Below are 18,305 nucleotides of genomic sequence, written 5' to 3' on the forward strand. Positions count from 1 at the left end.
ACATTTTGTTGACAATAACTGGGATTTATAATCCCTAAACCACAAATGAGTTTTAGAAACAAAAGCAGTGAAATTTAAAAAAAAAAAAAAAAAGCAAAGAAAGAAAGAAACAAAAAAGCAGTTAACAAAATGAAACGCTTTTGGAAATTTTAACAAAAATGTAAGTGATCAAGTTTAAAGAATTTTCCAGGAAAAGAATGAATTCTAGCTAGGTTTTAATTTCTGTGCTCAATGTGTCAGACTAAAACATTTCCAGAGAATGGTACCTTTAAGGTAAACTAAACAAAGTTTGAAAAAGCAAATTTGCTATAAATCCACATTTCCTGTCATCATTTCCCCATATTATCTGCAACTATTTATAATGTAAAAGGGAAGGGAGAGGATGACTAATGTTGGTCAATTTCAGTTCAGTACTTAGGAAAATGAAGTTTGAGGTCACTTAATACTGAGAGACTAAAAAATTTCAGTCATCTTGAAACAAAATGTTATTTAAAAAACTTTTAAACATGATTCAACCAATACACTATAATATGGATCTCCTACCACCCTTCTCTTCACCCCCACTGGAATGGAAAAACATCAACATCCTTAGCAGTTTGCAGCCTAGTTCCAAAGATCAGGTTTGTATTTTCTGGATAGCAGCCTTCTTTTAGAAAAATTTTGAATTACTATGAAGAAACATTCATCAATTTATCTGAAGCTACCTAATACCTGGTTAAAACATGAAAATTAAATTGTCTAATCAAGTAGCATGAATTATCATGCATTTGTTTAACTGTAACTGCTTAGTCCTTGGTTAATTCATGAACTGGTCACACTTTTATCTTGTCATTGGTAATCTTGTAATATTAAACTGAGGGTTCAAAGATCACACTTATGTTCAATCATTTCATTTTATTTTCAAGAGATCTATTATCCCTCCATCTATTTACCCTTTCATGTATTCAGGAAAGGTTCAGTGAATGCCTCTCATGTGCCAAACATTATATTAGATGCTGGGGATACAGCAGTGAAGGGGACACAAAATTCTTGCCTTCATGGAGCTTCCATGCCCATTAGAAGAAGAGAAAATAAGTAAACAAATGTAAATTGCAGAATACAAAAAGTGTTGAGAAGGAAATAATCAGGTCACTGGGTGAGATATTAAAAGGACAACTTAGATTAGATTACTGGTAAGGGAAGACTACTAAGGAGTTGACGTTTAAGCAGACACAAAAGAGAAGGAACTAGCAGGTGAAAGACATTTCAGATAGTTTGGACAAAAAGCACAAAGCCAAAAAAGAGACTGACAGGTACCAACCAAAAGTGTGAATGGAGTACAGTGAGTTTGGGGGAATGTAATTCATTTGAGTATTTACTCAGGGGTCTGATTTAACATGAGGGGCAACTGAGCCCATGGAATAATGAGGTGCACTGTCAGAATATTTAACTATACTTGTGGCATAAATTCCTCACCCACAAATCTCCAAATAATCTTACATTCACGGATGTAATATTAATTACAATGTAGACACATATTAGCAAGTTTATAGTACTGGTACACATTTGAAAGAGTGACTACCTTTTTTCATAGATCAGTAATTCTAACTTTCTCATATAATTTAAAAAAAATCACCTCTCCTCTCCCCCAAATTTCTCACATACCTCTAATTTAGTCAGAATAATTTTCTTAGTCTCCCTCCTGAAATCTCCCCCTAAAGTAGAATTCCCTCCACTTGGAGGGAATAATAACCCTCTCGTGGAATTGGCAGACTCTGAGGCTGCCGGCAACATTCCTTTCCTTTCTTTTTTTTCCCACTTTAAAAATGGGGCAGGAAATCAGATTTGGAAAGAGTGGAGCAGAAATTACTGCCCGATGGAAAAAATACTCTACCGCTTTTACCCCTGCTTCCATCTTTGAGGATTTTAAAGGTAGGCGTGGGCTTGGCTGAGTGCCACCATCCACACCAGGCCACAAGCGCTCACATTCTCAGGCTCTAATGCGATACAGTCCTTCCCGAGGGGACCATCAGGAGGCTGTGTTTTGAGGTGCTGTATAGCTCCGCTCCTCTCATCATCCATAAGGCGGGGATTAGATGTTGTGACAAAGAACATAAATTTTCTGAAGCGTCAGGACTGTGAGCACCGTCCAGAACTAGAGAACTTGCAGCAGATGGCACCACCTGTGCCAGACTAACCGCAGTGACAAAACTTCCTTCCCGGAGTCAGTGGGGATGGGGGTTGGCGGGAGGCTGTGGTCGGCAGGGGATGGGGGCGGGTGGGGGTGAGGGGTGGGGTGGGGTTGGGGATGGTGGGGGGTGGGGGTGGGGAGCTCTGCTCTGGTACACTCATATATGAGGGAGTGGGGGATTTATGCCAGTGGGCATAACTAACTTTCTTAATGTAGAACAACTGTGGACATGCTCCAGTTACCTTCATGCCTTAAAAAATGTAACAGCTTCACAAGTCAAAAAGCAAATGCCACTGTCCCAGACTGGGGAGCCTATGTGCGTGACTGCTGAGCCCCCAGCACATAGCACGGTCCAGAGCCTTGCTCTCAGACATATTCTAATGAGGATACACTGCAAAGTATTTATGAATTTTAATGACTTTATTTCTCTCTCATTTTTGTTGTTGCTGCGTCACCTTCTGCTGGGTTGGCCAAAAAGTTCGTTGGGAGTTTTCCTATAAGATGGTACAGAAAATCCAAACAAGCTCTTTGGCCAACCCAGTATTTTGTTTTACATTAAATGAGTAAGCCAGTTTCAAAATTATTTAACAAAAGATCTGGTAAGTGAATCCTAAAAGCTAAATTGTCACCTATTTCTCAGAAGTATCTTATTTGGCAAGTCAAATGCAAAGAATTATAGCAATTACTGTCAATTTTTCCATTTACTTTGAAATTATGTTTTAATAAATAAGTTCTTTCCACACACATTCCCTGTGGTTATTAGATTTTATATACTTACTTTAATGCAATAAGAGATGCAATTATCCTCATAGTGTTTGCAACATCTATGCCTTGGTCCATGCTTACATCTGAAAACAAACCAAAGGAATTTAAAAAATTACATTAAAATGTGTGTGTGTGCACATGTGTGTATGTCTGTGTGCACATGCATGCATGTGGATCTGCTTAAAACTCTCTAACCAAAAAACATTATCAACTCATTTTAAATGTGTACATCTTTTGATTTCTTAGGACATAGAGAAGCAAAGATAACAGATTTTTTTTTCCTTTGCTGCTCACCATTTGATACACTGTAAATTATGCGACTGCAGTCAAAATACTGAAATGTGGAACAGAAAGCTATGTTGGTAAATATTTGTGACTAGATACGAAAAATATGTATATGTTATCTTTATACTCTGCCAAATCTTTTGGAAGCTTTAGATCGCTCATTGTAGCGTATAACGGTCATAAATCATCCATGAAGTCAGGACTTGAGCAAAAATCATAATGAGAATGCGCTCAGGTTACAAGAATTTATACTTAATTATATTTGAGAGAAAACATCTGGGAAAGAAACACGATACAGTATTAGAATTTAAAATTCCATTTTTAAAATAAATACAGAAATAGATCATGTGGGAATTCAAAGTAGGTTATTTGTGATTTAACTGTAAACCAATTAGTCCTCTGGTGTTTAATAAACATTTCTGCTGGGAAGACTACTGTTCAAGACACTTATTTTAGTTATTTGGTATATCGATTTCAGCATTATTTATTCACTTGAGGCATAAAGAAGTAAGAAGAATACCTAATGTGGGCTTAACTTTCTCTCTCTCTCTCTTTAAAGTAGGCTTAACTTTCTCTCTCTCTCTCTTTAAAGAGTTCATGTCCCAAAATAAGCAGCCTTTATAACTCTTTCAGACCACAGTTAACTCATTATCTTCATGGTTGGAACACATTAAATCTTTGTTGTTTATAATGACAACTTGTAGAGTGATGTTCTGGCTCTCCAATTCCACTTGCAAACTGACTATCAGGACCTTCTCCGAAATCCAATGCTGCGCTGCAGCTGGGGCGCACAGGCAGCCTTTCCCAGTCAAGAGCGACGGCATCGTTCGTTCCTTCTGTCGTTAGGATGATATGACGTATCTGGCCTCGCCAAGCTGCTGAGTGATGAAAGCGAGGGGCCTGAAAGGGGTGAATCAGAGAAGGGCTGCCTTATGTAAACCATCACTCTCCAAACTTCTAAGCATGTGGACACGTCTAAGCGTCCTCTTCAAAGGCATCTCTCAGCGTGGCCACCAACACTACAGAGAGACTGCTCAACTCTCTCTGTTAGCGAGCTAACACTCCGATAGCAGCTACACAGTCACTCATTCTTTGCTAGCCTTTCACTGAAACGGCTTCCCTGTGCTGCAGCGTCCATCTCCTACATGATCTGCTCTGCCTCTATATTATCTCGCACCTGCTTTCACACCAGCAGACTCACTGAGGCTGCCCTGACAAGGTCTGCCATGACCGGATCACCTCTGATAGCCAAGGCTTCGTCCACCCACATCACACATTCTCTGCATTCCCCTGTGACTCTCGTTGATGCGGTTCCCATTAATGGGGTGCCCTATCACAATTAAGTTCACTACCACAATTATTCCTGCCGTCTACTATCCCTTTCTTTCCTATCACCTTCCTCCACTGTGTATGCTAAAATGAGACAAAGTCTTTACATTCAATAAAAATTCTGAGTACCTATCTGTGCTCCTGCATGTGAAGAAAGTCCTACGTTATTTCATTTAATGCAAGCAATACTCCTTAATAGAGGTTATTAACCCCTGCTAACCAGTGAGGACTTTGGAGTACGGAGTGACTAGATCACTTGTTCAGAGTCCCAAGGCCAGGAGGGGCAAAATGAGTCAAACACAGGTCTTTAGATTTCTTAAAGGGCATCCACATCCTGTAACTGATCCCCTAACTTTCTATATTGCCTCCTCATTCTATACTCTCTAAAACATCACTACAAGATTATTTTTATTGGCTGGTATCCCAATTTTAAACCATTAAATGCATCTTCTAAAATACCTTAAATATTTGAAATGTAATTGAAGATGTATTTGTTTGAAACATACATTTCTTTGCATAATGTACAACTAAAGATTTATTTTATTTCCAAAGCTCTAAAAATTTCTACTCTTGCAACATATCCTTTACCTAAGATTTGCTTCTCATTATTCCTATATCTACCTACATCTTTCAGAACTTTTCCTTCTCCTTTCCACACTTGGCACATTTGATTCAGTTTAGTCACTCAGTCGTGTCCAACTCTTTGGACTGTAGCACACGAGGCTTCCCTGTCCATCACCAACTCCCAGAGCTTACTCAAACTCATATCCATTGAGTCGGTGATGCCATTCAACCATCTCATCCTCTGTCGTCCCCATCTCCTCCTGCCTTCAAGCTTTCCCGGCATTGGGGTCTTTTCCAATGAGTTGGTTCTTCGCATCAGATGGCCAAAGTATTGGAGTTTCAGCTTCAGCATCAGTCCTTCCAATGAATATTCAGGACTGATTTCCTTTGGGATTGACTGGTTGGATCTCCCTGCAGTGCAAGGGACTCTCAAAAGTCTTCTCCAATACCACAGTTCAAAATCATCAATTCTTCGGTGCTCAGCTTTCTTTATAGTCCAACTCTCACATCCATACATGACTACTGGAAAAACCATAGCTTTGACTAGATGGACCTTTGTTGGCAAAGCAATGTCTCTGCCTTTTAATATGCTGTCTAGGTTGGTTGTAACTTTCCTTCCAAGGAGTTAGCATCCTTTAATTTCATGGCTGCAGTCACCATCTGCAGTGATTTTGGAGCCCAGAAAAATAAAGTCTATCATTGTTTCCACTGCTTCCCCATCTATTTGCCATGAAGAGATGGGACCAGATACTATGATCTTAGTTTTCTGAATGTTGAGTTTTAAGCCAACTTTTTCACTCTCCTCTTTCACTTTCATCAGTTCTTCTTCGCTTTCTGCCATAAGGGTGGTATCATCTGCATATCTGAGGTTATTGATATTTCTCCCGGCAATCTTGATTCCAGCTTGTGCTTCTTCCAGCCCAGCATTTCGCATGATGTACTCTGGATGTAAGTTAAATAAGCAGGGTGACAATATACAGCCTTGACGTACTCCTTTTCCTATTTGGAAGCAGTCTGTTGTTCCATGTCCAGTTCTAACTGTTACTTCCTTACCTGCATGCAGATTTCTCAGTCAGGTAGTCTGGTATTCCCATCTCTTGAAGAATTTTCCACAGTTTGTGGTGATCCACACAGTCAAAGGCTTTGGCATAGTCAACAAAGCAAAAGTAGATGTTTTTCTGGAACTCTCTTGCTTTTTCAATGATCCAGCAGATGCTAGCAATTTGATCTCTGGTTCCTCTGCCTTTTCTAAATCCAGCTTCAACATCCAGAAGTTCATGGCTCATGTACTGTTGAAGCCTGGTTTGGAGACTTTTGAGCATTACTTTGCTAGCATGTGAGATGAGTGCAACTGTGTGGTAGTTTGAACATTCTTTGGCATTGTCTTTCTTTGGGATTGGAATGAAAACTGACCTTTTCCAGTCCTGTGGCCACTGCTGAGTTTTCCAGATTTGCTGGCATATTGAGTGCAGCACTTTCACAGCATCAGCTTTTAGGATTTGAAATAGCTCAACTGGAATTCCATCATCTCCACTAGCTTTGTTCATAGCAAATATTAATCTGTTTCCTAAAGTTCCCTGTTCTAGCCTTCTCAACTCTGCTTAGTTTGAAATAGGAAAGTATTTCAACTTCATGTAAATCTATGGCATATAATGGTCTATAGTCCTGCCAGAAATAATAAATACACTCTCTTGCCATCATGTGCCTTTTTATAAAACTCTATGCACAGTTTCTGATATAAAAAAAATTCATTACTTGAAAAGAAAACAAAAAGAAAACTCTGGCATGGCAAAAATATCATATAAAACTGACAAAATGTGCTAAAATATCAAGATAAAGAACTCACATTGAATCCACAAACTTCCTGACTAGAGCAATTATATTCATTCCCCTAGGTTTTTCCTCATGTTTCTCAGTCTTTTGTTCCACTTTTGCATATGCTGCCTCTGGTGAATAAGAATGTGTGGGAATTTCTTCCTTCCCAACAATGAACCTAAAGAAAAGAACACAATGAGAGGCATTTTTTCACCTTAAAAAAAAAAAAATCAATGAGAAAATAAACTGATTTTGTTTATACACAAATACACTGTGAACAGAACCTTATCATTTGAAATAATATTTTCTGTAACTTATATAAAATCTAATCATCCTTTAAAAAAATAGACTTTTGAAATGTGAATGCTCAGAAACTGTTAACAGCTATTAACAATGCAGCATCTAAAAATCAAATTAACCAAGTAAATACAGCATGGCACTTGGATAAAGCACCTTTTAACTTAGGTCACTGCCCTTTCTAAGGCATTATGCACCTTAAAGTCTTTTCAAACAGAAAAGCAGACGCACTATTAATTTGGGTCTACTAATTAATGACAAAATTTATATTTTTTTCTCTAAAATGTACAGACAGCTACAACTGAATGCATTTCTCATTTTTTATTCTAAATTTATATCTAATGTCACTGTGAGTCACAAAACAGCTACAGTGCAGTAGATGCTCATCTATACACACGCGAGAAACAGAGGGAACTATAGAAGGAGAAACACACAGTGTTATTGTTCTGTGTCTTCCCCACATTATTTCATCATAAAATTTCAAATTTGATGTTATTCTAATCTACTTATTTCTCTTGGGAAAAATCTAATATCTAGGAAGAGACATCATTCTTCTCTCATAAGAACTGGACTATATTTTTCCAAAGACAGTACAAAGAAAACATTACCAACTGTTAGATATCACTCATAGTATCCTTTATTGGAGTTTTCATCTCTGCTCTTTGTAAAGCAACTCACTAAAAGAGTTGCTGTTCTTACAAAGAATAACTAAGCTTTCCTTAGTCAACTGTGCCTGCTGAACTTTCAAAAAATATCACAAAATAGAGATAAAACAGGAGATTGATAACACTACACTAAAATTCTGGAACATGTGGGCTATGACAAATTTAAATATTCTCAGGTTTGAGAAAATGGTTCCTATCAACAAGTGCAACCCATCTGCTTAGGACAAACTTAAAACATCTAGTTATCAAAATGTAAGGAGCATGCAATGAGATTGTTGGCCACCAGGGGGCAGCTGCACCTCCTTGGTATCTGCTTGGTTAAGTGTGGATGGAGAGTTTAGGATCTGTACTACTGCTCTTCAAGAAGACAAAACTGTGCCATAACAGATACAATATCATCTCTCACACCTTTCATAACACTGTCGCTATTTTGGCCAGGACTGACCACTCAAAGTGGCGTTCACCTCCTTGGAGATGCTGCCCCTGCTGCAAGCCTCCTTTCCTTGCACTCTCGCGGCCCAGGGAACCCCTTCCTTATTATTATATCCAGTGCCTGGCACAGTGCCAGTCACGTAATACTTAGGTAATACACAGTGAATGAATATAGTTCTCAATCTAAGCATTTATGACTGCATGACAGGCACAACACTGAGTACTTTACAAATATATCATTTAACCCCCACAGTAGCACTATGAAGAGTACCATAATTTCCATGACAGTTAACACAAAAAAGGCATCCTTTTTCATTACAGCCAAAATACAAAACACAAATTACAGCCAAAAATAACTGTAAGTATTTGAACTTGCAATAATTTGACTCTAATGCCTGGGTTCTTAGTCTCCAGGCTCTGTGCACTAACTATGCTTTAAACTATGAGGAATCAGACTTAGTCTACTTTCAGATTTCTGCATTGGCTCATGGTTCTGTCCTTGACTCTTTCTATTCCCATAACTTCCACTATTATCTGACAGAACTAGCAAGAGTTAACAATCATCTTTCCAGAATATGTTCCTATAATACAGAGAAAATGTTAAGTGCAAATAGTCCAAGTCAGTCCTTCATTATAAGCAGATTTGAAGAAAACACGTACAAATATCAGACACATTGTGAGTTACTGCAAGGATTCTGGGAGTCTTAAGGAATTCCTTAAGATTAAGGAATAAGGTAAAGTTTTCTCTCTAGGAAAACCAACTTTTGAATTTGTTACCAACTTTCAGTTTAACAAAGAATTCTATACAGCCAGTGCAACAACAATAAAAAGATATTTTCTAATAAGTTTCATGATCTTTAATGAAACATATGACACAGAGAAATTATTGCTGTGTTTTATGATTCAGTTATTGTTACCAAAGAATTTCCACAACCAAAACTATTTCATTCAATAATATAGAAAGTTTAATTTCCTAATGTATGTGATTATGCTTGGTGAACTATAAAATTCAATGCTAACCAACATCTTTACAGTATCAACTATGTGTCAATTACTGTGATAAGAGATGAACTACCAGGTAAAAAGGTCAGTGTCTCTAGTGAAGCTTATAATCTGAAATGTGTTTGATAATGCATGAGTCCTGCCTTAATGAAGCCCGTAATCTGGTGCCACACAATTAAGGACTTAGTTTTCCAGTAATTGTTCACATGTAGCTTTGTCTGTTCTCTTTGAACAGAGAGTTCTTGTAATCTTCTTAAACACCCTATAGTATAGGCACACAACAGACCCCCCAAATAGTGGTTGACTGACTGACTGATTTTTAGGAGGAAAATTAATAAATTACTCTGTTAGTGAAATGTCCACAAAGCCACTTTTGTTAACTTTTAAAATTACTTGCAACTTAAAAGTGGAGTCATAAATAAACAATTATGTACAATGACATTACATTTTTTTTAAAAAAAGCTAACTTGCAAATTCTAACATAAAGGTATATAAAAGATGTAACTTACCTAAGTGCAGAGAATGTAAATCCTTTCAAACCGTCTTTGCACCTAAAACAATAAAAATTTACAGTAATAAGATGATAACTTATTTTGAAATATAAAGCAGCAGTATTAAATAGCTATTAAAATTTTTCCTGAAAATGATTTTCTGTTAAGGTGAAATTCTTTCAGGACAGTGATGTGAGCAGTACAAATGGCCAAACGAACAACAAAGAGTAAAGCAAGCCACCTAACACAAAAAGATTAAAATGATAACGCCTCCCCATGTCACACTAACACAATTTAAAGCTCAATGCTCTGATTTGCAGGCTGAAGAGAGATTTAATGTAAATCTTCTATGGGATCCACGTGGACTTAAAATGAAGGCTGTGAGTGGAGTATTTTTCATTCCACCCAATCCTGGGGGGAACAATTTGCTGTGAAGAAAAAGGCCACATATGCCTGCTGGGTGTGTTTTATATGTAGGTCAACTCAGGGTCCTGACTCCTCTTTAATTATTAATTCAGTGAGTGCAGCGCAATGTACAGTTGGCAGGTACAAAAGGGCTCCAAGTTTAGTTCAACAGTTTTAACTTCTGAGCAAGACCAATCAGAACAGATAGCGCAGCAGGAGGACCGGCAGGCGGAGGAGAAGAGCAGAGGGAAGACTGCAAACATTACTGAGCGCTTACTATTGCTGGGCACTGTTTGCACCCTTTATATGTGCCGTCTCCTTCAACTACATCATAGTGCTATAAACAGGTGTATCTCTACATCACGGCTGTGCACAGGCCCCCAAAATGTGGCAATCTCCCAGAGGTCACAAAATAAATCATAGTCAGAACTCATCTGACTTAAAAATCAAGGTTTTCTCTTATACTTCCTCCTAAAACAGGGTATTCCTTTTAATTGAGGAGACTCAAGCTACATGGCAATTAAAGGTGGGGGAGAAGGGAAGATTCTGATTGGCAAAAGGCATTTAAACAAGGTTTTAAAATAGGGGCCTTACTATACTGGTCTTAATGGTCTGCTCCACTGTAGGTACCATCAAGTTACCAGAGAATTTTTGTGGTTCCGGTATTAAAATTCCTTGGAGAAACTACAGATTGGTCATATAATGATTCTCTAACATATATTACTATTAGACACTGGGTATTCGCAGACAAAAGGCATAGCCTTAAATCTAATTGGGCAATTCTATCTGTATGTCTTTTATATGAAAGGTCACAAAGGAAATGAACAAAAACAAAAGAAATCAGTCTCGAAATTTTTAAACATACATTTTTATTGGAGGACATTATAGAATCTCAGGGAAAAAACTTAATCCATATGCACTGAGATGTTTTAAAGAATTAAGAATTCAATTAAGCACTATAATCCACTTTGTGGTCATGTTAACAGTGAGAATGTAACCAGAGAATTTAGCTAACATACTATGTAATTATCTACCCTGTACAGAATGAGGGTAAAGGCAAAATAATTCATATGTTAAGCTAAAAATGTGCATGGGAAAATTACAGCATTAAAATTCTTCCAGTTATCTGTTTTCATCTGAAGAAAGTGTTTCTCAGTCATTTAAAACCTATAATTGAGTAATTTCTAGATAGATGCAGTGGTGAGGGGGTAGGCTGGGAGTCTATTGACTGGAAAACAGAGAGCAACAGATTGATTAAAAGATTATGTACAACTGGGAACAAATTTTGGTGTTGGTATGTTATTGTTAAAGGATAGCCATTTGTCTTTGCGCAGTGCTAAATAAAGGATTCTGACAACTTGGTCTAGTCAGGATTGCATTATTTGTGACCTTAAACAATAAATCTAACTGCAGACCAAACATCAAAAAGTAGCTTTCAAATATAAAAGGGCATCCACAAATGAATTTGCAATTTCATTATGATGGAAGTTTGGTTCTTTCAGCAGAACCCTGTGGGAAGCACTTCATATTGATAAAGTCTTAGCATGGATTCAAAAGGGGCTATTCTTCTTTCCATTCATGTGTATAAGGTCTCTTAATGTAATTGAGGTCAGATGTCTATGTCAAAAGGACAAAAAAGTAATTATTCCCAGAAAAAGAATGTTTAAAACAGCAATACTGGCCTGCATTCTGACATCAAAAGTATCATCTGAGCCCTAACCTAACTATGAAATCTGTGTTAAATGTAAAAAGTATGATATAAAGATTTATACAAAAGAGATCCCATTAAAAGAAAGGCACCTCACTATTAGATGGGTCTGGTTATTATAATGTAGATCAAATCACATTCTTCATTCAGATATTAAGGCTGGTTGATTTATTCCACAAATACTCCTATAGTGCCTACTATGTGCAAGCTCTGGTTTAGGTTTTAAGGATTTAACCGTGGACAACACAGGTCTCTGCTTTCCTACCACTGACATCTTAGATGGGGGAGAGATAGGATTAAAGAAACTAAATAAGTCATGTGGTGATAACTAGGATGGCAAAAAGCAAAGCAGGAAAAGGGGAGAACCAGTATCAGCCTGGGCCTTTTGTGTTTGTTTTTAACCTAGTGTGATCAGGAGTAGGCTTCCTTGGTGGCTCAGAAGGTGAAGAATCCGCCTGCAAGGCAGGAGACCTGGGTTCGATCCCTAGCCGATCCCCTGGAGGAGGGAATGTCTGTCCACTCCAGTGTTCTTTCCTGGCGAACTGTGGCCAGGAAGGGCCACCCAGAGAGTGAGAGGGGGAGTTTGGTAATCTGATCAGAAACCTGACTGAACTGAGGGAAGGGCATTTCAGTCTGAAGGAAGAGGACTCTACGTGGTGCGTTGGGGTTACGGCAGCGGGAGCGCAGCCGCAGTTGGAGATGAGGCCGCGGGATCAGCGGTAGGAAAGGAGGCGGCGAGTGGTCTGCAGTTCCCGCCGGCGCGGCAGGCGCGGTGAGGACTCCGGGAGGTTCCCGGCAGGGGAGTGAAAAGAGCTGTCTTAACTTCTAAGATAACAGATTGGCTGCTGGTTGGGAAACAGGCTACAGGAGGGCAAGGGTAGAGTCACAGGGCCTAATTAGGAGTAAGGTGCCTGCGGCGAGACCAGACTGCAGCGGCAGACGGGGACGGGAATGACTCAGTGCGTTTCAAGGCAGAGTGGGCAGAATTTCTTGAAGGTTTGAATGAATGTGGGGTATGATAGAGAATTTACAAATTATTAAAATATTTTTGGTATGAGTGAAAGGAAGGATAAAATATCCATTTACAGAAGTGAGAAAGACTATTAGAGAAACAGGTTTTGAGGAGAAAAATCAAAGCTCTGTATCAGATGCGTTAAGTTTGAGATGCATGTGAGCTGTAAATGGAAATGTTAGGGAAGCAAGCAGCTGGGTATGCAGATTTGGGTTCAAAGGAGAAATCTCATCTAGGAATTAAGTGTCAATAAAGAAAATAAGAAAATGAGCATTTTTTATTCCTCCACAACTTGTAATGCAGAAAGTCTCTTCCATAAAAGAAAAACAAAACTTCATTTTGCTAATAAAATCATTCTCTAATACGAAGTCATTCTAAATTTTTTCATTTTTTTGAACGGGCATAAAAAGAATGCATTTAACTCATGTATACACAAATTCTCCTATTAAAGTTAGTCTGTGCAAATGGCATAAATAACTGAATCTACAGTTACTAAATCTCTACAACTGCAAGGTTCTATGCTACCTATGATATAAAACAAAGCCAGGAGACAAAGAGAAGAAAAGAATCTGCAGCATTATATCAAACAACTTAGCTGATAAACAACTACTCATAGAGGGTCAGGTTGGAATTGCATATTATACATAAGAAAGAATTAAATTTGATGTTATTATATTAGAACACTACTTTTGGTCAAATAGTAATAGGAGGGAAGCCACAAAGACAATTTTTTTCGATTAGAAATGCAAGCGTTGGTCAAAGCAACAGCTCTGCCCAGAAAGATTATTTATTTCACTCTTAACTTCCATGAAATTCCTTCCATGAGTTACTGGAAATGTCTCATGATATCTGGGATATACTTTTTTGAGATACGAAATATACTTCATTACCACATTGTACCAGCAGAGGTCACTAGTAAACCATTTTTGGAAGAATTTCTAGCTCTGATGTGATTTCACAATCATTTTCTTGCACATTTCCTTTTAAAAACAAATTCATAGGCATGCAAAATATTAATTCTAAATAAGTTTTAGTTAAACTGCATTAAGTTCCCCTAAGTAAGTATCACTAACATGAGACTTTTAATGATAGGTGACATTCATGTTCCTATTATTCCTGAAGTTATAAAATTTCTAAGAACACCCTAACACTTAGCACCAGCATAGAATTTGACCATGTAAATGTGCTGCTTCATTATGTGCTTTCTAGTAACCTGAAAACACTGAGAACTATTTTGACTCCTAAAATTTTTTGTCTAGTCAGTTTTCATTTATTTCCTTAGATATAATAGACATAAAAGATATACTTTTATAAATCTCCTTTTAAATATTTCTAAGGCAGAGCATGATGCAGTGGAACAGAAACTAGTCATAATTTGTCTGTCAACCTACAGCAAATCACTGAAGGGCTCCATCTCGTCGCCTTCTAAAATAGGGCTGGACGTAAAAGACTGCCATAGTGGCTCCTTAAATGATTTCCAATTCAGAAGTTTTATCACTTATTACCATTTTATTTACTGCTACTATTATTATTTAAAATAATGATGGAAAATAAATGACTTATTCCAAATCATTTATAAATAATGATTTTGCTGTCAAGAATTTAAAAAATTAAAATAAAACATACATACAAATCCCTGAATTTATTTTGAGATTATTGGTTGCTACTAATATTACATTTGCTTACTGCTTATAAAATTTATACACAGAACTTACTCCTGCAAAGGTTGAAAGACACCTTCTCTTTTTTTAACTGTAAGATTACAAGACCAACTACTGCCATAAATATATATATGCTATGAAAGACCTGTAAGAAACACTGCTAAGTAAAAGAAGCAATTCTATAATCTAATGATTAAAGGTTACATTTTTGATATATTAAGCATCAATGCTAAAATATATCAATGAAAAAAACATAAAATGCTGTTTTTTGTATACATAATGTTATAGAAAGTGATGAAAAGTATACACCCCAAACAGTTACTAGCAGTCTACCTACTGAAGTTTGCATTTAGTCGCTCAGCTGTGTCCAGCACTTTGTGACCCCATGGACTGTAGCCTGCCAGGCTCTACTGTCCATGGGACTTTTTTCCATGCAAGAATACTGGAGTGGGTTGCCATTTCCTCTTCTAGGGCATGGGTTAAAAGACATGAAGGAAGAATGTAACTTTTTACTCTATATTCATATATCATTTAAATTTTCTATAAGTATGCATTTATATATTATTTGTATAGTTTATTTAATTAAAAACATCAGTATCTGAACATTTAGGATAACACTGTAAAAGTTATTTGTCTCTATTTCACCAACACCTTGGCAGAGAATGTGAAAGTCAGTCAACTTCACTAATTAATACTGCTATAAAAGTTTTGCTAGAAGGCATAAAATTAATAACTAAAACAAATGATGTAGATAGAATTTTCTGAAATTATGATCCCAAAGAACATGGATAACTAGGGGACTACGATGACAAAAAAAGAAACGCTGAGTACGTATCATGTCAGAGTTCTTTTGTCCTTTTTTCACTCACTGAATTGGTTAGAAGGAAACTCACATATTGGTTAAACAATCTAGCATCTATTTTTATTTACTCAACATTTACCAGGCACCTAACATACAGAAGAGACTGTGCTGCAGACCATTTGAGTAATGCAAAAATATACTATCTCATATCATTAAAAAAAGGCATCTGCAAAGTTATATGTATCTTTGTCAAATAAATGAAAATAATCTTAACTAAAAGTTCTGAAACAATTGCTTGATTACTTTATTTCTACTTTATGAGTTCAGCTTCAAATTTCTTTAGTCCTGCATTTTATCTCCTTAAATTGTTTGATTTGAGAAAAGCAGCAGGGCTCTTCTTTCACTTATGATGGGATTATGTCCCAAAACACCCATCCTAAGTTGAAAGTGAAAGAGGAGAGTGTAAAAAAACAAAACATTCAGAAAACGAAGATCATGGCATCTGGCCCCATCACTTCATGGCAACTAGATCGGGAAACAATGGAAACAGAGACAGACTGTTTTGGGGGGCTCCAAAATCACTGCAGATGGTGACAGCAGCCATGAAATCAAAAGATGCTTGCTCCTTGGGAGAAAAGCTATGACCAACCTAGACAGAATATGAAAAAGCAGAGACATTACTTTGTCAACAAAGGTCCATCTAGTCAAGGCTATGGTTTTTCCAGTAGTCATGTGAGAGCTGGACTATAAAGAAAGCTGAGCGCTGAAGAATTGATGCTTTTGAACTGCAGTGTTGGAGAAGACGCTTGAGAGTCCCTTGGACTGCAAGGAGATTCAGCCAGTCCATCCTAAAGGAAATCAGTCCAGAATATTTATTGGAAGGACTGATGCTGAAGCTGAAACTCCAATTCTTTGGCCACCTGATGCAAAGAACTGACTCACTTGAAAAGACCCTGATGCTGGGAAAGACTGAAGGCAGGAGGAGAAGGGGACGACAGAGGATGAGATGGTTGGATGGCATCACCGACTCAATGGACATGAGTTGGAGTAAACTCTGGGAGTTGGTGATGGACAGGACTGTGTGCTGCAGTCCATGGGGTCACAAAGAGTCGGACATGACTAAGTGACTGAACTGAACTGGAACTATAATGTAGTAACTGAAACTGGATTGACAACTATAGATTTTGATTGATATCTGTTTACCAAAAGAATATCAGAAAAATTGAGATGGGATTAATTTAAAGATTTTATTTTAGCTTTGTTTTTAAAAAATCTTAAGTGTTCTAATTACATATGTACACTCCAACAGGTTAAATCAATCATTTCAACTTACTATTCGGAACCTGGGGTGTGCAATTAAAATACACTTCTTTGCTTAAACATACACAACAGGTTTTTTCCTCCTAGGTCTACTATTATTTTAAGAATAAAACAGACTCAGAGAGTTTGGTTTCAGCCAACATATGGCACTTAATATGTGAAAACAAAATAGCTGATATTATGGTCTTACTTTAAGAATGCTCATACACAAAAATCTTAAGTTGGAACCACAACAGATGAAGAAATTTGTGGAGGATTAGTTTGTTTGTTCATGAACACATCATAGACCTTCCAAACAATTTTTAACTGCTTTCTTTAAAAGTGATTTTCCCCACTGCATTAAAAATATTATTTTTGATTTTGGTAAATGTTTTACAGTACATTTATTTCACATAGAATGGAACACTGGTGCTTAGCTTTGTTCTCAATAACCTAAGGAAAGTTGGTGAAGCAAGGCAGCAGTTATGGGTAATCAAGTGTGATTGTAAGTCCCCAGATGATTATTGTGTACTTTTTTCTAGTATGTCTTGAATATAAATTGGAAACATTTGGATTCAAAATTACAGTAACAACTCCAATAGAATCATATTTCTCCTTAAACTTGGAAAGCCTGGAACTGTTTTTCCTTTAAAATCTAAACTAAGGAAGGTCATGCTCCAGGACTTCTTTAATTGCTAAGAAACCAAGAATCACCTTCAGACTGTTTCTAAAAGAAATGTTAATTAGGATGAATCTCCCTCTCAAAATGAACTAGTAATAACAATACTTGTTTCTGTTCATTTCAATCCTGTCCAACTCTGTGTGACCCATGGACTGCAGCACACCAGGTTTCCCTGTCCTTCAGTATCTCCTGGAGTTTGCTCAAATTCTTGTCCATTGGACTGCAAGGAGATCAAACCAGTCAATCCTAAAGGAAATCAACCCTGAATATTCATCAGAAGGACTGATGCTGAAGTTGAAGCTCCAATACTTTGACCACCTGATGGGAAGAGCTGACTCATTGAAAAAGACCCTGATGCTGGGAAAGATTGAGGGCAGGAGGAGAAGGGGACGACAGAGGACAAGATGGTTGCATGGCATCACTGATGCTATGGACATGAGTTTGAGTAAACTCCAGGAGATGGTGAAGGACAGGGATGTCTGGCGTGCTGCAATCTGTGGGGTTGCAAAGAGTCAGACACAACTGAACAACAACCGTCCATTGAGTTGGTGATGCCATCCAATCATCTCATCCTCTGTCGTCCTCTTCTCATCCTGTCCTCGATCTTTCCCAGCATCAAGGCCTTTTCCAATGAGTCAGCTAGTCAAACTAAAATATGTGTAAAAGAAGTAGATTTTACTTCCATTGACCTAAACTGTTTCCAATTCCTAAGGAAATGGCATATGTTTACACCTGCCAAATTAACAATAGGCAAAAACCAAATTTAGAAGCAAAATTGTGTTTTACATAAATCCAAGGAAAAACTTACCAAGTTTCTTAAAATCATGGTATTACTAAGGACAAAAATTTTTTACATTAAACAAAAATTCTAACCACAATACTGAACCAAACTATTTTTTAAAGACCTTAAGATTGTCAAGT

At 37.4% G+C, this 18,305-nt stretch overlaps 1 protein-coding gene across 1 annotated transcript in view; it reads right to left on the reverse strand.

The window, feature by feature from the left end:
• TMEM135 (transmembrane protein 135) overlaps window positions 1-18,305 on the reverse strand; it is a 255,523-nt gene that overhangs the window by 22,210 nt on the left and 215,008 nt on the right. The window contains exons 7-9 of the mRNA XM_070457152.1: window positions 9,834-9,875; window positions 6,960-7,106; window positions 2,949-3,018 (exon numbers count right to left, since the gene is read on the reverse strand). Of these exons, the coding sequence (XP_070313253.1) occupies window positions 2,949-3,018; window positions 6,960-7,106; window positions 9,834-9,875 (259 nt within the window). The remainder of the gene's footprint in view (window positions 1-2,948; window positions 3,019-6,959; window positions 7,107-9,833; window positions 9,876-18,305) is intronic.

Source organism: Odocoileus virginianus, chromosome 28 (assembly GCF_023699985.2).
Source record: "Odocoileus virginianus isolate 20LAN1187 ecotype Illinois chromosome 28, Ovbor_1.2, whole genome shotgun sequence".
Lineage (NCBI taxonomy): Eukaryota > Metazoa > Chordata > Mammalia > Artiodactyla > Cervidae > Odocoileus > Odocoileus virginianus.